Source organism: Corythoichthys intestinalis, chromosome 9, assembly GCF_030265065.1.
Source record: "Corythoichthys intestinalis isolate RoL2023-P3 chromosome 9, ASM3026506v1, whole genome shotgun sequence".
NCBI classification, from domain to species: Eukaryota; Metazoa; Chordata; class Actinopteri; order Syngnathiformes; family Syngnathidae; genus Corythoichthys; species Corythoichthys intestinalis.
The window spans coordinates 4,391,796-4,419,423 of NC_080403.1; the positions used below are offsets into that span (position 1 = coordinate 4,391,796).

Genomic DNA, 27,628 nt, shown 5'->3' on the forward strand with positions numbered 1-27,628 from the left:
TTATCAAACCCAAATCTTGCAACCTCCGCCACATTTCAGGCTTCAAACATAAAGATATGAAATTTAATTTTTTTGTCAAGAATCAACAACAAGTGGGACACAATCGTGAAGTGGAACAACATTTATTGGATAATTTAAACTTTTTTAACAAATAAAAAACTGAAAAGTGGGGCGTGCAATATTATTCGGCCCCTTTACTTTCAGTGCAGCAAACTCACTCCAGAAGTTCAGTGAGGATCTCTGAATGATCCAATGTTGTCCTAAATGACCGATGATGATAAATAGAATCCACCTGTGTGTAATCAAGTCTCCGTATAAATGCACCTGCTCTGTGATAGTCTCAGGGTTCTGTTTAAAGTGCAGAGAGCATTATGAAAACCAAGGAACACACCAGGCAGGTCCGAGATACTGTTGTGGAGAAGTTTAAAGCCGGATTTGGATACAAAAAGATTTCCCAAGCTTTAAACATCTCAAGGAGCACTGTGCAAGCCATCATATTGAAATGGAAGGAGCATCAGACCACTGCAAATCTACCAAGACCCGGCCGTCCTTCCAAACTTTCTTCTCAAACAAGGAGAAAACTGATCAGAGATGCAGCCAAGAGGCCCATGATCACTCTGGATGAACTGCAGAGATCTACAGCTAAGGTGGGAGAGTCTGTCCATAGGACAACAATCAGTCGTACACTGCACAAATCTGGCCTTTATGGAAGAGTGGCAAGAAGAAAGCCATTTCTCAAAGATATCCATAAAAAGTCTTGTTTAAAGTTTGCCACAAGCCACCTGGGAGACACACCAAACATGTGGAAGAAGGTGCTCTGGTCAGATGAAACCAAAATGGAACTTTTTGGCCACAATGCAAATCGATATGTTTGGCGTAAAAGCAACACAGCTCATCACCCCGAACACACCATCCCCACTGTCAAACATGGTGGTGGCAGCATCATGGTTTGGGCCTGCTTTTCTTCAGCAGGGACAGGAAAGATGGTTAAAATTGACAGGAAGATGGATGCAGCCAAATACAGGAACATTCTGGAAGAAAACCTGTTGGTATCTGCACAAGACCTGAGACTGGGACGGAGATTTATCTTCCAATAGGACAATGATCCAAAACATAAAGCCAAATCTACAATGGAATGGTTCAAAAATAAACGTATCCAGGTGTTAGAATGGCCAAGTCAAAGTCCAGACCTGAATCCAATCGAGAATCTGTGGAAAGAGCTGAAGACTGCTGTTCACAAACACTCTCCATCCAACCTCACTGAGCTCGAGCTGTTTTGCAAGGAAGAATGGGCAAGAATGTCAGTCTCTCGATGTGCAAAACTGATAGAAACATACCCCAAGCGACTTGCAGCTGTAATTGGAGCAAAAGGTGGTGCTACAAAGTATTAACGCAAGGGGGCCGAATAATATTGCACGCCCACTTTTCAGTTTTTTATTTGTTAAAAAAGTTTAAATTATCCAATAAATTTTGTTCCACTTCACGATTGTGTCCCACTTGTTGTTGATTCTTGACAAAAAATTAAAATTTTATATCTGTATGTTTGAAGCCTGAAATGTGGCGAAAGGTTGCAAGGTTCAAGGGGGCCGAATACTTTTGCAAGGCACTGTATATATATATATATATATATATATATATATATATATATATATATATATATATATATATATATATATATATATATATACAGTATATATGCTTACGTGTATTATATTTTTGCAACAGGAGAAAATACTTTTTACTGGTAAATTTTAAAGCGAGTACTTTTGTACTTTTACTTGAGTAAATTGTATCTGCATTTGTACTTTTACTTAAATTTTAAAAAAAGTGAACACTTCATCCAGCACTACTATTAATTTAGGGGTCTCTGTGTGAAAGAGGCTAAACATGAGAATGGGGTAAGTGCACAGACGATCATGGTGATATTGATGTGGTGTGTGTACTGTATGTACTATGTTCTCTTTTCAAGGCATTGGCAAAGAATGAGAGTGTAGAGGCGAAAGCCTAACTGCCTGTCAGTCAGTCTGTGTGAAAGGCTTGGCATAATTACAGTGACATGACAGGCATGCAGACCTAGAGGAGGGCAGAGACAGAGCGCGAGAGAGAGATGTTTTGTTCTTTTTTTCCCCTTCTTTTTAAGACTCGGCCTGACGGGCGTTCGCTCACAACAACAGTATATGAAGATTTTCCGAGGCTTTAAACCTATTTTGATTTATCCATCAGTGTCACTGCAAAGCTCCCTCAAACAGAGATGAGGGAAAATCACATAAGCCCCTGGGGACCCTACATACATAGCCCATTGCCACGATCAATTGCTTCATCACTTTTTTCTGTTAAATCCAATAATGTGATTTTGTTTCTTCTTTTGCTATTGTTGCTACGCAACAATGACACATTTTGTGCTGTCAGTCAACCTTAAAAGTCTGCTAGTCTAGCATCAGGTCAAAACTTCACTTTATGTACATTATAATATTTAAATTGAAGTATTTCTCGAAAAATATATATTTTCAACAGATATTTATTATCTGATTTTATAGGGGTTATCCACCAGAAGAAGGAATTATATGAAGTGATCCTCTTGAATCAAATGTAGCATCTTAGGCTAGGTTCATACCGCAGGTCTTAATTAATGCACAAATCTGATTTTTTCGTGTTTTTCAGACTCAAGTTGAACATGTTGCATAAAAGTGGACCATTTCAAATCCAATCTAGGTCACTTTCTTATGTGGTTAAAATCCGATCTGGGCCACATTTCTACAGAATGTGGCTGCGGTCCGAACTGTCAAGTCCCCCAAATCGGAATTCATGCACAGAGGACAACAGCGATGCGGCTGTATATGAGCGTTACCACCCAGCTTAAACGCGGAGTTTTGGGAAGTGACGAGCTTGACAACAGTCTTAAAAATATATAAAATGGGGGGTGGGGGGTAAGCCTGAGAATTCTCGGTTTTCTTTCTGTGCGCCAAATGAACTGTACTGTATTTCAATATTGCTTACATAGCCGAGAGTTGAGGCAAATGCTTCGTGCATGCGTTCTATCAATCCATATAAACTTTGAATATAGGACTAAACGGGTATTATTTATGTCTGTTATTTGTGTCCTCTTTTTGGAAATCAAAATATGATCACCCTAGAACAGTGGTTCTTAACTGGGGTTCGGTGAGTAAGCCTCAGTAGTTCGGTGAAGGTTGAAAAACGCAGAGCCCTAATTTGTACGCTGACTAAATATAGGCAAAGTGGTGTTTTAAACACAATTTTGGATTATTTTGACCTCAATTTAGACCCTTTATTCCATTTCTAGATAATAATACAGGGGTTGGACAAAAATAATGGAAAAAACAATAAAAACTAATTTAATATGGTGTAGGTCCGCCTATTGCGGCAATTACAGCCTCAATTCTCTGAGGTATTGATTCAAACAACTTGTGAATTGTTTCCCCAAAGGAATTTTAAGCCATCGCCCAGTTAGAATACCCTCTAACTCTTTTAGAGACGATGGCGGTGGAAATCAACGTTTTAATTGGATCTCTAAAACTGACCATTCCTGACCAGACCTCAATAATGATGAGGTCTGGGGATTGTGGCGGCCATACGAGATTTTAACAATTATCTTCAATGATTATGATGCCAAAATGTTAGGTGTTTCCATTATTTTGTCCAACCACTGTAGGTAATAGATAGATACTAATTCAGATTTTTAAAAAAACAAAACATTTGCGTCATTTTACGTCATGAAAATAGTATGTGATGCAAGGATGGGACAATAAAATGGGAATATAGAAATGAAAACAAAAAAGGAACAGTGTGAAATGAAATGAAATTCATTTAATTTACCAACGTCAAAATCAACAGCAAAAGGCAAAAATGAATTGTAGTAAATTTAATAACTGGAAGAAATTTGAACAGGAATTCACTTTGATGTAAGCTTGTGAAGGAATAGTATCATTTCTTGTACTTACTGTTTGACTGTTTGCATTACTCTAAAGTACCCAATATAAAATAAATAGAATGTATATAATAGTTTAAGGAAAACAAGCAGAATATATTTGACACAGGGCATAAGAGATACATGACGCCTTCTGACCACGGAAGCCCAACATGTGCGTCAAGCAGCTGACTGAGCAAGAGTGACACTGACTACCAGTTGATTGGCAAGACATTTACAAGCCCACGTCTGCAACACAAAATCCCCCAATCAGCTCTTCAGGACAGTCCAGAACAAATGGCGGGACTTCATGTATAACCAAAACATCCGTTAACAAAAAGAACTCCAAATTTGATAGCTCAGCACCTCTCAGACTGTGAGGTGCACCAAACCTCCCACCTCAGTTGCCTCATTAACCATGACCCAGCAATGGTGACACAAGAACTTGACCGCCCAAATCTGCAACAGAAGACGACCCAAACACACCCCTCTTCCTGCCCACGGCCCGCCCCGCGAGAACCTTCAAAAAGAGAGAATGTTTAACTAGTCGTTGTCATTTTGTCCCGGGAATCTTTTGTTGACTTGTTATATGGTGACCCTGGAACCAGTCTGCCTCCTCGCCTGGGTCTGTTGCTGTTTTGGCATGCCGTTTGATCACTGTCAACCTGAATAAATTGTCAACTTGTGTTTCGAAGCCTTTTTCCAGCTTTCAGAATGGAGTCAGTACAATGGATTAAGACTAAGGTGAACGAGCGGAGTTTGGCCTTTTGGCCGGGTTGTTGAGTTTATGCCACCCCAGGTCGTTGGAGCTGCGCCAGCACAGGTCCGGCGGTTCGGCTGCCATGATTCCGGCAATCTGGTTAAAAGGTCAGATTCCTTCACTTGCTAGGCTTTGAATTTGTCAAAAAATCACTTGCACCTGTGAAACCCATGGGGCTCGGTACCTTTGACAAGGTTAAGAACCACTGCCTTAGAATGACGTAGAGCCAGCATGTGTAGTCACTTGTTTTGATGCTTCTTCGCATGCAGGTAAATTTGCTCAGCACGTGTCAGTCAGACTGCAAGTTAGTGTGTATGCGTAATACATAAACGGCGCGGGCTCAATGGGAAAATGCAATCTGAACGGGCATCCCGAAAAAAAAAAAACAGATATGAGGAAAAATTGTGCATCAAGACCTGTGGTCGGAACCTAGAAAAGTGATATTAAGTTACACTTTACATCTTGTTTCATGAATGATCCACAACTTAATTTGCCCATCAGGATCATTTCACGTGTGTATTTTATTTTAAACACAAGCACATATTGTACAAAGTGAAATCAACAATGAATATATTTTGGTTACTGTATCTTTTTTAAAATGTTTTGCCTAGATATTAGACGTCATTGGAACAGAATATTGCATTTTACGCCTTATTTTAGTGCTTTCAATGCCCTCCTATAGTCTCTAAATACTAAGACATAGGCAATATCCTCCTAAACTGCTACATTGCAGACACGTGGGCACCTCGTACTGAATATGAGGCACAGTCTCTTTAATAAAAATAGAGTGTACATTGTAAGCCTTTTACAACACAATAGTATTGTCCTCAAGGCACAGACAGAGATGTTGGAAACTATTGGCAATATAAACATGTCATCAAAACCACCTTTTAACTATTAAATGGTTAGCAAAGAAAGCATCGGCTTTAGTGACGAGGTTAAAGCAACCAAAAGAATGTGTTATCAAAGTTTGTGCAAAACAAAAGCAGACTAAATATCTGGTGATCCATTTTCCTGTTTTTTTTCTTCTTTTTATACAAAATCAAAATAAGCCTTTGAATTTTTTCACATTTCAGTAATGGCTGTCATTTTTTAAGGGTTGGACTTATTTGCGTCAAGTCAGTTAGAAATGTGTTTCCTTCTCTGAGACAGTGGATATTTTCCCATCAGCCTTTAGCATGGCGTCGTTGGCGGCATACGGACTGAGAGCGGCGAGCTTGCCTCGCATTTTCAGGTCCGGGCTGGGCGTTGTCAACTTCTTCATTCTCTGCAGAAAAGAAGACATCAGAAGAGGAGAAGAAGGTGAATGCCTGGTTCTGGTCTACAAATTTGTCAAATGTCATCCAGGGGTTGTGTACAATCTTAGCATTAGCCTTCGCCACCAATCACATTCTGCCAGTCACAGTCAAAGACTTATAGCAATAAGTGTCAGATTGCCAGACTCCCATCCAATGATGATTATGTTATAAAACAAGACTGATAGTTTAGAATAATGATCTCAATGACCTGTTATCTGTGGGTTAAGAAACCTGACTAGATTTTTGCAAATTCTCAGATCTTCAGACTCTCATCCTCTGCTCGCTGTACTGGTATTAAAAGAACTGTCACAGTTGATACTGAAATCAGTAAAGAAATTTTGACTGCTCAGTAATATCAGCTATAAAGTTTCTGTCCACTTAGTTAAATTATTTTAATTAATTCTGAACATAGAAATGTTAACACAGATTAAAATACTGTAATACCCAATTAATCTTAAAACACGATTGTTCCATGTACAGTAGGGCAAATAAGTATTTAGTCAACCACTAATTGTTCAAGTTCTCCCACTTGAAAATATTAGGGAGGCCTGTAATTGTCAACATGGGTAAACCTCAACCATGAGAGAAAGAATGTGTTAAAAAAAAAAAAAAAAAAAAAAAAAAAACTGAAAATGACATTGTTTGATTTTTAAAGAATTTATTTGCAAATCATGGTGGAAAATACAGTGCCTTGCAAAAGTATTCGGCCCCCTTGAATCTTGCAACCTTTCGCCACATTTCAGGCTTCAAACATAAAGATATGAAATTTAATTTTTTTGTCAAGAATCAAACACAAGTGGGACACAATCGTGAAGTGGAACAACATTTATTGGATAATTTAAACTTTTTTAACAAATAAAAAACTGAAAAGTGGGGCGTGCAATATTATTCGGCCCCTTTACTTTCAGTGCAGCAAACTCACTCCAGAAGTTCAGTGAGGATCTCTGAATGATCCAATGTTGTCCTAAATGACCGATGATGATAAATAGAATCCACCTGTGTGTAATCAAGTCTCCGTATAAATGCACCTGCTCTGTGATAGTCTCAGGGTTCTGTTTAAAGTGCAGAGAGCATTATGAAAACCAAGGAACACACCAGGCAGGTCCGAGATACTGTTGTGGAGAAGTTTAAAGCCGGATTTGGATACAAAAAGATTTCCCAAGCTTTAAACATCTCAAGGAGCACTGTGCAAGCCATCATATTGAAATGGAAGGAGCATCAGACCACTGCAAATCTACCAAGACCCGGCCGTCCTTCCAAACTTTCTTCTCAAACAAGGAGAAAACTGATCAGAGATGCAGCCAAGAGGCCCATGATCACTCTGGATGAACTGCAGAGATCTACAGCTGAGGTGGGAGAGTCTGTCCATAGGACAACAATCAGTCGTACACTGCACAAATCTGGCCTTTATGGAAGAGTGGCAAGAAGAAAGCCATTTCGCAAAGATATCCATAAAAAGTCTCGTTTAAAGTTTGCCACAAGCCACCTGGGAGACACACCAAACATGTGGAAGAAGGTGCTCTGGTCAGATGAAACCAAAATTGAACTTTTTGGCCACAATGCAAAACGATATGTTTGGCGTAAAAGCAACACAGCTCATCACCCTGAACACACCATCCCCACTGTCAAACATGGGGTGGCAGCATCATGGTTTGGGCCTGCTTTTCTTCAGCAGGGACAGGGAAGATGGTTACAATTGAAGGGAAGATGGATGCAGCCAAATACAGGAACATTCTGGAAGAAAACCTGTTGGTATCTGCACAAGACCTGAGACTGGGACGGAGATTTATCTTCCAACAGGACAATGATCCAAAACATAAAGCCAAATCTACAATGGAATGGTTCAAAAATAAACGTATCCAGGTGTTAGAATGGCCAAGTCAAAGTCCAGACCTGAATCCAATCGAGAATCTGTGGAAAAAGCTGAAGACTGCTGTTCATAAACACTCTCCATCCAACCTCACTAAGCTCGAGCTGTTTTGCAAGCAAGAATGGGCAAGAATGTCAGTCTCTCGATGTGCAAAACTGATAGAAACATACCCCAAGCGACTTGCAGCTGTAATTGGAGCAAAAGGTGGCGCTACAAAGTATTAACGCAAGGGGGCCGAATAATATTGCACGCCCCACTTTTCAGTTTTTTATTTGTTAAAAAAGTTTAAATTATCCAATAAATTTTGTTCCACTTCATGATTGTGTCCCACTTGTTGTTGATTCTTGACAAAAAATTAAAATTGTATATCTTTATGTTTGAAGCCTGAAATGTGGCGAAAGGTTGCAAGGTGCAAGGGGGCCGAATACTTTTGCAAGCCATTGTAAGTATTGGTCAATACCAGAGGTTCATCTCAATACTTCCCGTGTACCCTTTGTTGGCAATAACTGTGGCCAAACGTTTTCTGTAACTCTTAACAAGCTTTTCACACACTGTTGCTGGTATTTTGGCCCATTCCTAAATGCAGATCTCCTCTAAAGCAGTGATGTTTTGGGGCTGTCGTTGGGCAACACGGGCTTTCAACTCCCTCCACTTATTTTCTATGGGGTTGAGATCTGGAGACATGCTTTAGGCCACTCCAGGACCTTGAAATGCTTCTTACGAAGCCACTCCTTTGTTGCCCTGGCTGTGTGTTTGGGATCATTGTCATGCTGAAGGACCCAGCCACGTCTCATCTTCAATGCCCTTGCTGATGGAAGGAGATTTTCACTCAAAATCTCTCGATACATGGCCCCATTCATTATTTCCTTTACACAGATCAGCCGTCCTGGTGCCTTTGCAGAAAAAACAGCCCCAAAGCATGATGTTTCCACCCCCATGCTTCACAGCGGGTATGGTGTTCTTCGGATGCAATTCAGTATTCTTTCTCCTCCAAACACGAGAACCTGCGTTTCTACCAAAAAGTTCTATTTTGGTTTCATCTGACCATAACACATTCTCCCAGTCTTCTTCTGGATCATCCAAATGCTCTCTCGCGAACCGTAGACGGGCCTGGGCGTGTACTGGCTTCAGCAGGGGGACACGTCTGCCAATGCAGGATTTGAGTCCCTGGCGGCACGTTGTGTTACTGATTGTAGCCTTTGTTACTGTGGTCCCAGCTCTCTGTAGGTCATTCACTAGGTCCCCCCGTGTGGTTCTGAGATTTTTGCTCACCGTTCTTGTTATCATTTTGACGCCACGGGTTAATATCTTGCATGGAGCCCCAGATCGAGGGAGATTATAAGTGGTCTTGTATGTCTTCCATTTTTTATAATTTCTCCCACAGTTGATTTCTTTACACCAGGCGTTTTACCTATTGCAGATTCAGTTTTCCCAGCCTGGTGCAGGTCTACAATTTTGTCTCTGGTGTCCTTCGACAGCTCTTTGGTCTTGGCCATAGTGGAGTTTGGAGTGTGACTGACTGAAATTGTGGACAGGTGTATTTTATACCGATAATGAGTTAAAACAGGTGCCATTAATACAGGTAACGAGTGGAGCCTCGTTAGACCTCGTTAGAAGAAGTTAGACCTCTTTGACAGCCAGAAATTTTGCTTGTTTGTAGGTGACCAAATACTTATTTTCCACTCTAATTTGGAAATTAATTCTTTAAAAATCAAACAATGTGATTTTCAGTTTTTTCCACATTCTTTCTTTCATGGTTGAGGTTTACCCATTTTGACAATTACAGGCCAAGGCATGAAAATGGGTCAGGGGTTAAAAAGGTGAGAAGGGTGTGGAGGAAATATGTTCCAGTACACTGTATACCCCAACAAAATATTGAGCTCTGTCGACCCACACTGTGTTTCGCAGGGCCGTGCAGAGACCGGTGGAGGGGCGGGTGCTCGTAGATCAAAAGGGGCACATGAACAAGTATTTAATACACCTTAAAACAACATAACTTCAATTTTAACCAGCTTTAGATAATAACTGGCTGCGACTGTGACATACTTTAATTGGGAGGGGGCAACAGTGAATAGAAATCAAAACTGTCATCCACACTTTTTGGCTGTGACTCAGTCAGTCTGCCTCTTTTCTTCCTTCAACCTCTGCATCAAAACTTCCTTCCTCAACTTGTTCATCTGAGAACAAACCACATCAGATGGTCACTGAGCCACCAACAGCACAGTTTTCTCAAAACTATTATTTCATTATTATCCATACCTAACAACTCTAGCACCTAATGATTAATAAAGCAATGACATAAAATCTTATATAAAAATAACATTGTAATTGTGTTTATAATTGTATTTAATACCCGACTATCCTTGCAAACCTGTTCTTACCAGGTCTGCTATTCACCCAGCTGATGAGGTATCCACTGCCTTTAGCAGCCTCATCCAACTCCTTTTTTTATCCCTCAATCTCCTTTCCCTACGAGGCATGTCTATGTAATGAAATATAAATATTTAAAAAAAAAAAAAAAAACTCCCCGGTGGCTTTTAGTTTTAAAGCTTTCTTAATTTCTTTCTCTCTCAATAACGATGGAGGTAGATTTGTGTTTTTATTATTCAATCAAAAAACAAAGTTACTTCTATCAAAAACAAAGTTGCTTCAATCATAATACAGTTATACTTTTAATCCCAAAAAAGTCACTTCAATAAAAATATTGTTTTTGATTGCAAAAATAAATTTGAGACAAAAAAAGCATTTGAAAACTATTTTTCTTGATTGAAACAAATTTTTCCATTGAAGTAATGTTGTTTTGCGTTTGGGCCACATTTTGGCTAGGACATTTGTGTTTTTATTATCCAATCAAATAAGTTGCTTCAAACAAAAAAATATATATAAAAAGAAAAACTTTGCACATGTGTCAATCACCGTTTAACAAAGCCTGAGAGGGTTTGAGTAGACTCAGTATGAAGCATTTAATAAAGCCAAGCATTTTCTTACTACTTTATTCTTGTTTAAAAATAATTCGGTGGGGCAGTGACATACATTACATTTTGAAGTGCTTGAAAACCATTTATAAATGATACTTTGGTGAAAAAAGTGAAAAAACATGTCTTACATATATGTATCTTTTTTCCAATGTAAAATCTGAATAAATACATTGAACACACACAAAAAAATGGGGGGGGGGGGGGGGGGGCCCTACTTTGCGGTTTTCACTTGTTGCAGCGGGTTCTGGTCCCCATTAACCGCGAAAAACGAGGGATCCCTGTATTTCTGAAAAGCTTTAAGAAGCAAGAGTCATTCCCACCACTCGGCCGTCAGCTCAAGTCCCAGCCGAAAATAACACGTCTAAGGCGGACGACGGGAGCGATGCGATGCGAGGCGACCCCTCAATCCGAGGGCATGCCGCTTAATTTGACTCAACAGTGTGTTTCTTCGTTTATATTACCGCTAAATACACAAGCTTGACGCCAATTTAACGGGAGCTATTTTTTTTCATGGGAGATTGGGCTAGCTCTGGCAGTGTTCAACGCAAGCCGCAACGAATGGCATTAATGGCATATCGCAAAATGTGAAAACGATTGAAACCATTACTCACCAAATTCAATCTGCTGGCAAATACAGGCAAGTGTGTATGCTGCGCTCTGGTCTGCCCCGGTGTGGATAAGGCCTGCTTTTTGTTTTCGCAGCTTTGCAATGCAACCAAAGGCTCGCCGAGCACTCCCTGTTTCACGTAAGGAGTGCGCGCGTTTGGAATAATGGCACGCAGCTTGGGCCATGATTGGTTCTCGTCAGCGAAGCATCTAGAAGGATTTGCTGACTGTCCTTGTCACTTTTTTAAAGAACCGATCAGTTTACGTACTAAGTTAATCACATGATGATAATAATAATAATAATTAAATAAAACCTCCCGACCCCCCTCCTCCCAAAAATAATTTCTCCTCGGATCTACGCAATTCACGTAGGTCGCCCTTTTTGACTTCAAAACGGCGAATTTCGCCGAAAGGTGAGAGATTTTCATGCCTGCAGGCCTCTCTAATCTTTTCAAGTAGGAGAACTTGCACCATTGGTGGTTGACTAAATACTTATTTGCCCCACTGTATTTGTATCTGGCTAGTAAATGCCTTTTTATGCTTTTAATCATTCAATTCAAAATGCTATTCATTTTATTCTATTCTCTTAGATTTGTACATTCAAATAATCTGAAGCATGTTAATAGAAGTTTTACATTAGTGTTAAAATAAAAGTACCGTAATTTTCGGCCTATAAGCCGCTACTTTTTTCCCTCATTTTGAGTCATGCGGCTTATCGTCCCTTTATTTGGCAGCGGCGTCACAAGACTGTCATAAGACCGTCAAAATTATGACATGACACTGTCATGGACATTAATGCTTATGAGAGATATCATTACGTGTCAAATTTTGTCACTAATTCCATTAATGGGAGATAATTTGCTGGATGACACTAAATGACATGTCATAAGCATTTATTAATGCTCATGACAGTGTCATGCCATAATTATGACGGTCTTATGACAGTCCATAGACTTCATAAATATATTGACAGGACACGGGGCGCGGGGCCGATTAATGGGGGTCTGCATTGTTGGCGTGGCTGTCAAAGCTGACTGAGTGGAATCACAGACAAAGAGCTTTTTTCGTTTAAAATTCTTGTGAATAAATGCTTAAATCCCTGAATTCTTTATAGATATGGACGCAAAACAGTCTTGATTCATGGTTAAAAGCGCAAAAAAAATGTGCAGTTAGCATTATTTGACGTAAATATGTCGAAGTACGATGCTAGTCTGTCAGTCAATGTGGCGGGCGCCATATGTAAACAGAGCTTTTCCGGTGAAAATTCTTGTGAATAAATGCTTAAATCCCTGAATTCTTTATAGATATGGACGTAAAACAGTCTTGATTCTTGATTAAAAGCAAAAAAAAAAGGTGCGCCTTGTCGTCTGAAAATTACGGTATTTTCATAACTTTATTATTATTTATAACACTCCATTACACAGCAAATGCTAAATTAAACTGCAATTTACAGCATTTTTGTGTCTGCCAGTCACCGTTTTGTCATCGTGAAAACAGTCTATTCTATCTATATAAGTCTATTATGCATAATATGCAAGCTATAACTCCGGGTTTGTGCAAACCGGCTTTTAATGAGGGCATATGAAATGCATGAATAATCATTCGCCTATACCGTAGTTTTTAAAATAAGCCCACTGTATAGCACATTCACGCAGCACATAATCATAATGTTAGGCTTCATGTAGGAGGCAGGTATGCTATTTCTATCAACTGCAAAAAAATTGTCTTGAAAATTTTAAATTAATAGTAAAGTATCAACAGCGTGATTATAACCAAGGATGAAATCGTTTAGATCGTTTAGTTGCAAATGATTAACCGATGTACCAAGAAATAATACATGTAAATGTGTCTTCATAGTTTATGAAAATTTAGTGAGTTGGTGGTGACGAGTCTGTGTGTGAGTTTGCATGTTTGTACCTCAGAGAAAGTGCCGGGAGTCTTCCAGATCATCCAGATCATTCCCAGAGGGATACACACCATAGAGGACATCGCCATGAACCAGCCGATGCCGTAACCCCAGTCAGGATAGATGTACACATTGTTGTACTTGAGTGGTTTGTATTTGATCAAGAAGAACAGGAAAATACCCTGCAGCGTGCACAATAAAACACAGATCACAAGAAAATCCGCCGTGCGTTTGTCTGCGGTGCTGTCATGTCGTCATATTTCGAGCATGTTGTCGTATGTAGAAACAAAAGACGAGTCAAAATTTCCGTTGGATGTCGAAAAGCTCGCATGTCGAAGCGGTCGTATGTCGAGGTACCACTGTACTGAACAACAAATGTTGAGGTGTAGGCAACACAGAAGATGTTTGCAGAGGTTTTTGAATGTTTGAAAGTGGCGGTGTTGTTATACTGAACCATAAACATTGTTCTGAGTGGACCAATCACAGTCCTTTGTCGTCCACGTCACAACGCTTTGACGTTACACGTGATAAGGATTTTTTTTAAGGTGCATGACAGGCTACAGTGTACGGTCCAAATCGGGTCTGTGTTAATGGCGTAGGTCTGCCGTCACCGCAACGCAGATTCGCAGAAGCATTAATCAGCCTTTAATTGTAGAATGAACGAACATCATATGGGGTCTTACAAGAATTTGCAAGGAAACCCATTCCCCTGCCCCTCCTGCATTTTGACCAATGAGCTGATTGAACAATGACAATACGAAATCCCACTCATCTCACTGGTTAATGATGAAATGGAAGACAACATACTGTAAGAGTGTGGGAGATAAGAGATTTGGGTGAAGCGAGAAAAGAGCATGTTCAAAATGATGATAATTCGTTTTCTTGTTCTTCTCTGTGTACTTTATTTTCACTAACTGTGTTATGTTTGTGTTCTGTCAATTTCATTTGTATTTCTACATTATATTGGGAGTGATCATTTTTACAAAAATGTTGCTGAGGAGTTGTTTGAAAAAAAAAAAAGTTTACCTCAGAGGTTATGTTTGCACTTATTAAAAAAGTATTTAAAACACACACACACACAAAAAATGCTCAGGACCTTTATTCATTCAATCCCAGCAATTTTCACCGGAGCAAGGCCCTTCGCTCCCGGCCGTTTTACTGGATTTTGACTGATTTTGCAAGGCCCACAGAAAATTCTGTTCCATTGCTATATAAACATGGAACCCACCAAAAGAAAGATTAGACTATCTTCTTTCAGCAGGAAAAAAGTTAGTTCATATCTTTTCCCATTCTTTAGAAATCAGCATTAGAAATTAGCTTAGTTTGAGCAATTTTCCAATTTCTGATGAAACAACAATGATGTAACAATTTATTTACACATAACTAAACTATTGAACTGTTGAACTATTTGCACACAAAACAACGGGGAAGGCTCTCGGCTGCTCCCGGTTTAATGAGGTGGCTCCCAGTAATCTGATGAGTCCGGATCAATATCGGTCTCACTTTTTTCATCATATTCATCGTTGGTTTCAACCTCGGGGTCAAGAGTAACGCAACGTGAGCTCCGGAGAACGTGTGTGGAACCTGACGCTGTTGTGGCCGTCACCGTCTGTCTCATCAAGATAGATTTTTTTGAATCCCTCTTTGACGATGGCTTCGTTTTCTTTTCAAAACACTCCTCCAGTGTCGTTTGCCGTTTTTTTCCTATCGTTCTCCACATTTTTCTCAAATTATCACGCGTCTTCACAAGGTCCCTCCAACTTCCTTTTCCTGACTATTATTCTTCACTTCCTTTTTTGGCCCGAGGTTCTTACAAAATGCGCTACTGCCCTCCAGTGGCCAGTTTTATTGCTTTAAAATGAGTTTTGAGCATTGTGCATTGCAGTTTAGGTGCAACAGAACCTAGAGAGGCCTCTTGTAAGAAAAAAAAAAAAAAAAAAAAAAAAAGGAAAAGACGTGTAAATAGGTTTTTGGGACACTGAAACAATTAAAAATAGCACGTATTTATACGTTTTTGGGAGCTAATGAGTTAAGGGTTAAATTCTACACTTTTTTAATTTAGCAGGACAGATGTTAAACTTATTGTAGTATTTTTTGTATTAAAAATAAATTGCTGATATTGTTTTCACTCAAATATGTACCCAATTCATTCAGTTTTGAGTAAAATTATATTATAATAATTTTTTTAAAAAAATCACTTTTCACATAGAAAAAAATATTTCAATGGTGACGGTTATTGGGCTCGTCGGCTCTACCAATGAGGTGTCCCTGTTTGTTTTCAGGGAGTTGGCAAAGCTAGTCAACACCATGCAAGGGACTCAGTGAATCTTTGTATGTCAATCAATTCACTGGGTTTAATTGTGAATATTATCCCTATCATATTTACACAAAAGCGTCCCACTGGCCTACTTCTATGGGGAGGTCACACACTGAGAAAGAACCTATAGTGCCCATTTCACACTGATGAAAGCTTCACATTTCAAATCTGCCTGTCTGCTTGATGCATGCATCTAGTTTCACCTTGCAACAGCAAGAGGGAAAATGATTAAAGGATAAGCAAGAAAGCCTGTATCAATAAAAAGCACATTCTGCGTTGACCATAGGTGGAGTTTGACTTTTGGGGTTGGGGGGGCACAACATGTGTTGATGACCCCGAAACGTAGTGTCAGCAATAAAACTAACTGACAAGAAAATTCATAATAATAAGTCGACAATGAGCGTTTTTTTTTGTTTCCCATCATTCTTGAGGGGAATTCTAAATCAGGCTGCTTAGGCAATACTTTTCGCCAAGATCGTCATTCATTGAATATGGTACGCCCGCCGGTGTCATGCAAATGTAGTTACCCCAGTCAAAAATTGTATCCCCTGGGCGGAGCCATATGGAGGTAGATTTGTGTCTTTATTATTCAATCCAAAAAAAGTTGCTTCCATAAAAAAAAAAAAAAAGTTGCTTCAATCAAAATATATGCTTTCAATAAAAAAAAAAAAAAGCCGCTTCTATAAAAAAAAATGTGTTTGAATGCAAAATAAATTTGAAACTCAGAAAAATGCATGTGAAAGCTATTTTTCTTTGATTTTTTGTTTTGTTTTGTTTTTTGATTGGAGTCAAGTTTTTATTTTATTTTTTTTTGATTGAAGCGACTTTTTTGATTGAAGTAATGTTGAATTGTGTCCGGGCCACATTTTGGCTAGGATCTTTTTGTCTTTTTTTATTCATTCAAAATACAAGTTGCTTCAAAAAAAAAAAAAAAAATATATATATATATATATATATATATATATATATATATATATATATATATATATATATATAAAAATTCAAAAAGAAAAATCAATCAAAAAAAGAAAAAAATTCAATCATAGAAAACATTTTTGAATGCGAAAATCTTATTTGAGATTGAACAATTTGCATTTGATCGCTTAATTTTTCATTGAAAAAGTTTTCTTTGATTGAAGCAATCCCTTTTTTGTTTGGGCCAGATTATGGGTAGGACATTTGTGTGTAAATCATTCAATCCCAAAAATAAGTTGTTGCAATCAAAAAAAAAAAAAAAAAAACAAATAAATCAAAGAAAAAAAATCATTTGAAAAATAAAATTGCCCTCTCCTAATAGTTTTTTTTTTTTTTTTTTAATTATATGCAAAGCAAATGACCGTCTAAGGTGCTAGTCACATGGTCTGTTTAAAAAATCTTTTTCACGCATTATAAATATATATATATATATTTTTTTTTTCATTTCATTCATTTTTGTTGCAGTTTTATTGCATTACAACTTATATATATATACATTTGGGAGAACTAGTATTTGATACACTGCCAATGGGTTTTTCCATTGGCAGTGTATCAAATACTTATATACACTCACCAGCCACTTTATTAGGTACACCTGTCCAACTGCTCGTTAACACTTAATTTCTAATCGGCCAATCACATGGCGGCAACTCAGTGCATTAGGCATGTAGACATGGTTTAAGATAATCTCCTACAGTTCAAACCGAGCATCAGAATGGGGAAGAAAGGTGATTTGAGTGACTTTGAACGTGACATGGTTGTTGGTGCCAGAAGGGCTGGTCTGAGTATTTCAGAAACTGCTGATCTACTGGGATTTTCACGCACAACCATCTCTAGGGTTTACAGAGAATGGTCCGAATAAGAAAAAATATCCAGTGAGCGGCAGTTCTTTGGGCGGAAATGCCTTGTTGATGCCAGAGGTCAGAGGAGAATGGCCAGACTGGTTCGAGCCGATAGAAAGGCAACACTGACTCAAATAACCACGCCGGGTGCCACTCCTTTCAGCTAAGAACAGAAAACTGAGGCTACAATTTGCATAAGCTCATTGAAATTGGACAATAGACCCTACTCACCTACGTCACAAAATGGGCGTGTCGCTGTTTCCGGCCGCCATATTGTACCTCTTTTTCAGACCTATTCTCATTGTTTTCAATTAGTCGAGCAAGTTATAGAGCAATTCATGGAAGCCCCGGTGTTATCTGACGCTGTAAACTCATTGGATCCGTTGCATAAAAGGCGTTACGTGGAAAAGCTTCAGTTTATCCATTCGCCAGATCCGTATTTGATGCCTAAATCGATGTTTTTCGACCCGCTGGCTTCGCCTGACATCTGATATCCTGATATTTACAACTATCTTGTCCTCACAAAATCAGCCTATTCTCACGAAAGTTTGAAAAACTTTAAGAGCTTGGAGGCTTATAAATGCTACGTTGCTGGTTGGGTGAAACGTCCTCGTACACGAAAATTCGGCAGGAATCTTGTGCTCGGAAGGTGAGTTACGAAATTTTCAATTCAAAATCTTTTGTTCTTGCTAACATCCACTGTCAAGTCTAATGTATTTCATATCATTTGTCAATGGAGCTAGGGCTTTTAATGTTTATATGGTTTAGCGATAGCACTCTCACTATATACATATATAATACGTAATAAATATGAAGTGCGATAGCACTACTCCAGATTGTCCCTAGTTGAATTTATTTTTTGGCTTTTGACCTCAATAGTGAAATTGTAAATTAATTGTATGCCAACTGTCTGATTATCCCCTTATAATTATATATTTTCAGGTAGTTCATTCACAACGTCTGAGTGTATGTTGTCGGCGATTAGCCTAGCAATGATCTTAATTGTGGTTGTCAGCCCAAAACCCTCTAAATATATATTAAATGCATCTTACCAGATATAAAATGACTACTACATAATCTGTGGTAGTCGTTTGGAGCCCAGTTTTCTCGTCGAATTGCAGCAGTCAATCTCGGTCTCCTCTTCGGGTCTCTCGGAATACGGTAAAAATTCAAGTCTCTCCGTCTATCTTCTCTGTTTTTGCAACCGACCGCCACACACGACTTCACCATTTTGATTATTAATGTTAACGAGCAGAAAAACACGCCATAATAGGAGGAATTTACGAAGCGCTAATGCATTAACATGACTAGTATCCGGACAACATGGCGCGGGGGCGTGGCTGTGACGTCACGTGAGTAGGGTCTATAGAAGATTGGAAAAACGTTGCCTGGTCTGATGAGTCTCGATTTCTGCTGCGACATTCGGATGGTAGGGTCAGAATTTGGCGTCAGCAACATGAAAGCATGGATCCATCCTGCCTTGTATCAATGGTTCAGGCTGGTAGTGGTGGTGTAATGGTGTGGGGAATATTTTCTTGGCACTCTTTGGGCCCTTTGGTACCAACTGAGCATTGTTGGAACGCCACAGTCTACCTGAGTATTGTTGCTGACCATGTCAATTTCTTTATGACCACAACGTACCCAACTTCTGATGGCTACTTTCAGCAGGATAATGTGCCATGTCATAAAGCTGGAATCATCTCAGACTGGTTTCTTGAACATGACAATGAGTTCACTGTACTCAAATGGCCTCCACAGTCACCAAATCTCAATTCATTAGAGCAGGGGTTTTCAACCCAGTCCTCAAGGCACACTGTGGGTCCTGGTTTTTGTTCCAGCCGATCCAGCAGAGACAGTTGAACCAATGAGGCTTCTGCTAAAACAAGCCACACCTGACTGCAATCAACTGATTGCACTTGTAAAACACCAGATTGGGGAAAAAGTGTTGTCATCTTGTTTGGTAAGAATGAAATCCTGCACCCACAGTGTGCCTTAGTGGAATAGGTTGGGGACCCCTGCATTAGAGCATCTTTGGGATGTGGTGGAACGGGAGATTCGCATCATGGATGTGATGTGAACTGTGTGATGCCATCATGTCAATATGGACCAATTATGGACCAAACTCTCTGAGGAATGCTTCCAGCACCTTGTTGAATCTATGCCACGAAGAATTGAGGTAGTTCTGAAGGCAAAAGGGGGTCCAACCCGTTACTAGCATGGTGTACCTAATAACGTGGCCAGTGAGTGTGTATATATATATATATATATATATATATATATATATATATATATATATATATGAAAGTCAATTTTATGCAGTGACACTTTTTGGCCACCAGGAGGGGCCTACATTTGTCGTGCTTGAAAATACAGTTAAAAAAGATTTTTCTTAAATTTACTCAAATATATTTTTAAATTTTCTAAAGACTCGTTAGCAGATTAATGCATCGGATTATTCCATTTACTTTAAGTAAATATTACCATTTGTTCTTATTAAGACATCTAAAAGTAGGTCATTTTTCACCTAAATCAAGAATAAAATGTTTTAAAATAGTGATTTGAACAATTTCAATTCTTGAATTAAAAACATTTCTGACAAACAAGCTTTTTATGATTAAAGGACATTCTGCTGGTGGTCAGCTTTTGTTACAGTATTGTGGGATGAGTTCCCTACATCGTACCTGCATCTAATTCCAGCTCATCAGCAGGGTCTTCAAAACAATCCTAGGCAGCTTGCCGAAATATTGACTTGCTGCCATTTGCCAGTTTGTATTCCTGACCCCTTTGTTGCGAATTGCATCCTTGCCTTGTTTTTTTTTTGTTCGTCTGCCTCTCACTGCGGTTTCCCTCTGTTTTTTTTTTTGTTTGTTTGTTTGTTTTGTTTTTTTAATTGAGCCTGACTTGCTGTCACAAACCCTTTTTGGTCTCCCTTTTCACAATCGAGTGTTTGCTTGTTCAATAAACCCTTTTATGCAATTCCTCTGTTATTTCTGGCTGCTTGCTTCCACATTTGCGGACTGTAAAAGATTTGTTGATTTTCATCTGAGGACTAGCTACTGATTGCAGCTAATGATCAATAAACAATACACATACTATGGATGTCGAAAAAAAACATGGTCCTTGTAGTGTTAATTAATGTAACTAAACAATGTAGTCTTGAACGCTACCTGCATGCAGCGAAAGGGCAGAGTCCGCAGCTGTCACTGTCACTAGACAAACCTTACCGGTGTTCTGCAACTCACACACTCGCACATTGGTTAAAAGCAGCGACTACATATACTTTTATTCTTGTATTCTACTCTTTTATTACCTTTTCAGTGCCTCAAAATACTTTTTGCATGTGTTTCCCTCTCATACATTTAAGTATTGTTTTCTTGTGGTAACTTTAAAGCAGATTGTTGATCTGTTGACCACATTAGTCATGTAGCTATTTCAAGTTCAACCACCCTTATTTGATATTATTATGTTTAAGTATTTTCTTAAGAGATTTTTAGTACGTTCTGCCTGTATGCATCTAAAGAAAACAAGCTGAAAGCACACCGTAGTACGTTGGGTGTCATATTCGCCTCTTGTGGGATGTTTGGCCAGTGTAGGACATTTTGGCAGAACACCGGTTTTCTCTACTCTCATCTCACCTCGTCTTGCCAGTTCATTTTGCTTTTGCTGCTCGTTTTGTGAAATATCGACAATAATCGACAGCACTGGCCTGCTCATTAATGTTCCTCTCGGGTTCAAATTGAAAGGGCTGAACAGATAACATGTTTATGTCGCTAGAGTCATACTCTGAAAGCCCTGCAGCACCGCCCTTTGACGTCAACGCCCACAGTGCATTGTGGCATCAACAAAAACAAAAGCTAATTTTGACAAATTTTATTAAAACAAAAGCATCAAGAAGGATTTTAATGTCACATTATTATAAATCATACTAACATTTATTTTTTAAGAACTACAAGTTCTTCTATCCGTTGTTCCCTTTAACTATAGCAATTTATTGCTTAGTCTGTTAAGCTTATTTTCAGCCAGCTATTCTTATTTCAAGAAATCTGAGTAAAAATTACCTGAAGAACTGGCAGATAATTTCCTATATTTCTAGTAGATCTACACTGAAAACAAGGGAATTTAACTAGGTTTGAGGATGTCTGTTTTTGCAGTGTATAAGTGGCACACTTTGAATTAGAGAATTTTTGTGAAAATTATTATTTATTTAAAACAAATAAAAAAACACAAACTCATATGCCTTACTTGCAAACTGGTTCGTTGCGCACCATTCGGAAATTTGAAGTGGCAGCAGCACCGTTAGTGTGTGAATGGGTGAATTTGAGATTGTAAAGCGCCTTGTGAACCTGGTCTAAGAAAAGCTCTGCATAAAGGGGGGAGCAGTGCCTGGCCCGATGGCCGAAAAATGTCATATATTAATATATATATATATATATATATATATATATATATATATATATATATATATATATATATATATATTAATAATACATATATTAATTTAAATACAGACCTAGCCGGTACAATGTTGTTTATAAAAGTTGTAAAGCAATAAAACAAACAAAAAAATGAATGAAATGAACAAGAATCCTACAAAGTATTTCATAATGGGTCAACATTTTTTTCGAACAGATCATGACATGCTGACACAGTGTTTCGGGGGTCATTAACATGTTTTCCCTTCCCTCACACAAAAGTCAAACTCCGCCTATAGCCACAGAGTGTTTTAAATTTGGAAAATGAATGGTTAAGTTTTGCAGTCAGCGAACTACAGGCAAAAAACATGTCATACTCTGTCCTTTACTTCAATTACTGCAATTATCCAATCACCATTTCAATAAAAAAAAAAAAAAAAAAAAAGTAAAATCAAACACTTAGAAAAGTGAACTTGCTTTGACATAAAGCAAAATTTATTAACAAATGTTGACCAAACGATGCAACAACTTATAGCTGAAACAAGTATATACTGTATGTACATGAATGTGGATTGGTGTGGTGGACTCACAGCACAGATGCCTGGGGTCAAGATCATCCAGCACCATTTGATGAAGAAAACAGGTTTGTAGCCAATCATGTCCTCAATGTTTCGGTAGAATCTGTCGCTGCCTGAAAAACATTCGCCACTTTACTTCCTCCTTCTGATTTAAATACATTAAATGACATCACAAATCTGTGGTGACACAACACACAGCCCACTGGGCAAACCCTCAGACACTCCTCTGCATTATCCTCGTATCCAGCAGATGGCAGAGTCGACAATGGTCTGTTTTACCTCAGTTTTGTCTCAATGTGTGAATAGTGAGCAGACAGGACTGGACAATCTACAGTAAATTAAATAGGAAGTCTTGAGTCATTTCTTACCATAAACCCATCCGATACATATGGACTCAAAGATGGCCACAAAGAGCAAGCACATCCCACTGGCAGCGTACGAATCAAACAGCTGGAAGACGTACATCCCTCCCTGGCAGAAAACAAGGCATAACATTATTGCATGCAAAATTGTTTTAATTACATTTATTTCATAAAATTAATTGAGAAATTAACGATATATGGGCTGAGGCCTATATGGCTGAACAGATCTGAGTAGAAACTCTGTTTCAGGAAGTGCATGAACCTCAAGTTCCTTGAAGTGTAGCTACAGTCATTCACGGTTACAAGGCAAATATTCCAGTGTCCCATGAGGGCTGTTTAAACCATTCTGATTGGACGATTTGTGCAATTTTTCGTGTTGCTGAAAAATTCCATTACACCAAAACTGATATGGTGAAATATTTAGTAGCTCTTCCATATCAAACACTTTGTGATAAACACAAAGAGTTGTATGTTTTTTTTAATTCTTGAAAAGCTGAGGATTCACAGCACTGGTGTGCATGTACAAGAGAAGGCCTTTTGACTATTCTGGTATCTGCTGTTGTGTATATATATATATATACATACATACATACATATATATATATATATACATATATATATATAAAATATTTGACGCAATTAACGCACATGTCCCGCTCAGAAAGTATTCTACCTTTTGGTAAGTTTTACAGCAAGACTTTTTGTGCTGTCCAACAGCGAACTCTTGTGGTCGCTTTGCGACATGGTTTATTGTTTTCTTTCCAGTTCATTATGGCTGCACGACGTCTCGGGCTGATAATGTTGTGCTTATATGATCCTTGGACAAGATTTGTCCATAAGTATGGTTGTTGTAAAGAATGTACATATTATGTTAGCAAGGGAAATGTTATATTATTTGTATGAGACACTTTTTGTTTATGTTTAGTGAACCTGTATAGCGTGCTAAGCTAACGTTGTTGCTAATGCAATGCTTGTGTACTTTTTTTTTTGTAGTTTTAAGACGGTCTAAAGAGCACAATGGTTTGAGGCCATTTTATTAATAAATCAGATGAAAAAGGAAGTCTAATTATTAAGGCGTCGTTGACTAACTGTCTAGCTTTGGAAAAAGTAGACGCTTCGGAGTGAGGACAGCATAGACAGATTTAAATGACAGTAGAGTGAAATGCCCACTACAGTCCTTTTGTACCGTATGTTGAATGTATATATCCATCTTGTGTCTTATCTTTCCATTCCAACAATTTATTTTACATAATATATATATAATTTACAGAAAAATATGGCATATTTTATAGATGGTTTGAATTGCGATTAATTGCGATTAATTACGATTAATTTTTAAGCTGTAATTAACTCGATTAAAAATTGTAATCGTTTGACAGCCCTAATGTATATATATATATATATATATATATATATATATATATATTTTTTTTTTTTTAATTAAGAATGATTAGCTCAAAAACTTTTTCTCTCTTAGCATCCACAGAGCTTTTTAGTTTAGCGAGAATCCCAACCTGCGGAAACCGTTCGTTGTGGGCGAGGTAGGCGACTGGCATAGATATCCTTGCCACTCAGGTGATGGGTGTGGGTGTTCAGGTTTTGAACATTGGCAGGGGTCGACAATATAAATGGCCCGGAGGCCCGGGCGTACTTTTAAAATTGTCAGGACCACCAGAATGCTCCAACCAAAAATAATAATGTGACAATTAAAAAAAAAATCTTCTTTCACATTAATCCCAGTGTTCCTGTGTTTTGATTATATTACGCTTGTTTTAAAGAATACTTAAAGTGTCTGTGATGCCATTAAGAAATCTTAAATTGCATTGTTATGTGAAGTAAAATCATATTTTGACAAATCGACTACATACAACAATTTGGCAAAGCGCAGACGACGAGAAATGAGTTTTTTAATCTGCCGTTTAACCACGCCTGTCATTGTAGCACTCTACTTCCCTGCTGGATTTCAGCTGATTTAGAATTCAGCCCATTGAGGGGGAAGATTCATAACGAGGAAAAGGCGACAGGGAGCAGCAAACTGCCATCATTGTTTCAATCTCTCTACTCCAATATTTTTATAGGATATTCTTTTTATCTAAGCACTTTTCCCCAATTGCTAGATAAATGGTACGGTCATGACAAATAACAGTCTTGTGCTAAACGGAATATGAAATATTAAAAACGCATTTATTCAGTAAGACAGGGCAAAATTACTGCATAATGGTCAAAACTGCCGACTTCTTCCTCTCCCGAACGGTATTTCATGCCACTGGAGTTAGTCCGGCTTTTGTCATTTCCCTGCCCCGGCTTCGGAGAGAGAGGAAAGTGAGCGTTTCGACTCGTCGTTCGGCTGCAGCCACGGCGGGCTGGCAGTGCTTGTCGCGGGGAATAAATGCCGAAAATAGCCCATTCTTGGTGGACAAACCAGCCGACGTAGGAGCGGGGCCAAGCCGAGGAAAGCCCATTCCCGGCAGGCATGCCTTTATTGGTCAGTGACCATGGTGTGCAACGGGCCGCCGGTCGAGTGACCTTCTCGGTGGTTTGTCACCCACAAAATGCCAGCCACCTCCTCATTAAAACGTTAGCCATGATCCCAGTATTTGACACAATATAAAACACGACGCTTACGCACTTCCTTGTCCGTCCAATGTTTCCTCGGTTGTCGGACTCGTTTTGCTCATCACTGTGAACAAGAATCTTTTGGAAATTCAAAAAGCCTTACACCACTCTCCCTGGTGTAGCAACAAAAGCCTGCAGCACATTGGGCTGGCGTGATGCAAAAAATAAACAAATTAATCCGCAAAATCAGCTGATCCATAGTAGAATCTGCAGTCCTTCTGCATGCTACAGTGATGGCTGCATTGTGAAGATGATCTCTACTGCTGACGTCACATTTGCCTCCTTCCTCAATCCAGATGCTGGCCAGAAGTCACTCATTTTCATGGCGCGTGATTCAGAAAATTGAATAAATATATCAATTGCTTCCACACACATCCAAGCAGTGCATTTCATTCAGCATAAAATACCACGTGTAGTATGAAATAAACATGCTTTTTTGTGTCACAGGCAGTTTAAGTGCAAAGAAAGTACAAAACCAAAAGCCTAAGTAATAAACTTGCTTAATGAGACACAACATGGCAGGTCAGCAAAGGAAAGGGACCCTGACATCGATATGACATGGACAATAGCCAGTGTTGTTAATAACCGCGTTAGAGTATAACAGCATTATTTTTTTCAGTGGTGTGTTATCTAATTAATTACTTTTACCATCTTTGCAGCGCCGTTACCGTTACTGAGGATGTGATGGGGTGCGTTACTACAATTTGGTTAGATGAAGCGCAAGTTGTCTGATTTTGTCACACATGCACCTGCCTGCCTGCCCTGGTAAGTGCAGGGTGGGAGAGGGGAGGAGGGAAGGGGGTTGTGACGCCGCTTAAAATATGATGATGTTTGGCGAGGTCAGTGCTTCTCAATTATTTTCTGTTACGCCCCCCCAAGGAAGACGTAAATGTTTCGCGCCCCCCCCAAACTCTGCCGCAACTGTAAATAGTATCATTTGTCTATAATATTACTATTATAAGTACGCCTCTGCCTCACATTGTGTCCTTTTTTTCTATTAGAGAACATAACAGAGATCAACTTATAAAGTATAACTTTATCAACATTGTTTTGTTTGTAACAGAAAAGACAACGCGCATCAATTTGCCTGAATTAAAAAAAAAAAAAAAAGTCACATCCAAACTGTAAAAATACACTCAAGGTACATTTTTGACCATTTGATACTGAAAAATAAAATCAATAAATAATAACAAATTCAAATTGATTAGAAACATTAACTCATGAGGACAATATGCCAAAAAATTTGACCGAAAAAACAAAACTGAATAGAAGAAAAAATAAATAAATAAAAAAAATTTCACTGCTCGCAGCTCACTGTATCACCTCCAGTTTGCAATGGTGTGGGGTTATTTTGCACTGAGCATGCTAACAGTGCTCACAGGTTTACTTATATAACTCTGACAAAGCGGGACAATTTTTGGCAATATTCGGCACGTTTTCGCTGAAAAACAACCAAGTGGCTTATCAATGAGATTGGGGTCTAATGTCATTAAGTGGCGTCTTAATTGATTTGGCTTCCGGCTGTCCGCTATAAACATTTTTAGACACAGTAAACAGTGGTCTTTTCTCATCTACCACTGTATTAAATGTCAAAACCAAAAGGCAAACGGCCCGAAAAAAGCGCATTTTCAGCGGCCGAGGGAGAACCGTAGGTGAGGGCGGTCGTCGTGACGATCCCAAGCGGAAAATGGCACTTCTCGGGCGGACACGTGAGAACCGGAGAAGACAGTGGGTCGCTGCATGACTCCGGCCAGAAAATGGCTTTCGAAAACGGCGCACAGCTCTTCATATCACTCTTCTGTGTGCTCTTGCTTACTTCAAAAATACTGCACGCACTTTGAAAATGAGAGCGCCACTGCCACCCACTGAGTGGATGCGCAAGTACACTTTATTCTAGTATGGCAAAAAAAAAAAAAAAAAAAAAAAAGCATGTTCCCTGAGGTCACATGCACCACCCCTGGCATCGCTCTGCGCCCCCCTGGGGGGGGCGTGCCCCACTATTTGAGAAGTACTTGGCTAGGTGGCTCGAAGCGTTAGCATAGCATTCGCATTTTCATTTGCATTGTCATTTTAGACACTACAATTGTTAGGGCTCCTTGATTGCAGGCTTGAGACCAGACCGGGGGAAGCGGCGACAGCTGCCAGCCATTAACATCAGCTGCCTACAAAAGCCTGATCGTCGT

General features: G+C 39.0%; 1 protein-coding gene across 1 annotated transcript in view; it reads right to left on the reverse strand.

Annotated features, from left to right (window-relative positions):
• Window positions 1-5,188: 5,188 nt before the first annotated feature.
• The window catches only part of slc6a11b (solute carrier family 6 member 11b), a 78,943-nt gene continuing 56,503 nt past the window's right edge, over window positions 5,189-27,628 (reverse strand). The window contains exons 12-15 of the mRNA XM_057845016.1: window positions 22,836-22,938; window positions 22,480-22,580; window positions 13,355-13,525; window positions 5,189-5,952 (exon numbers count right to left, since the gene is read on the reverse strand). Of these exons, the coding sequence (XP_057700999.1) occupies window positions 5,809-5,952; window positions 13,355-13,525; window positions 22,480-22,580; window positions 22,836-22,938 (519 nt within the window). The 3' untranslated portion in view covers window positions 5,189-5,808. The remainder of the gene's footprint in view (window positions 5,953-13,354; window positions 13,526-22,479; window positions 22,581-22,835; window positions 22,939-27,628) is intronic.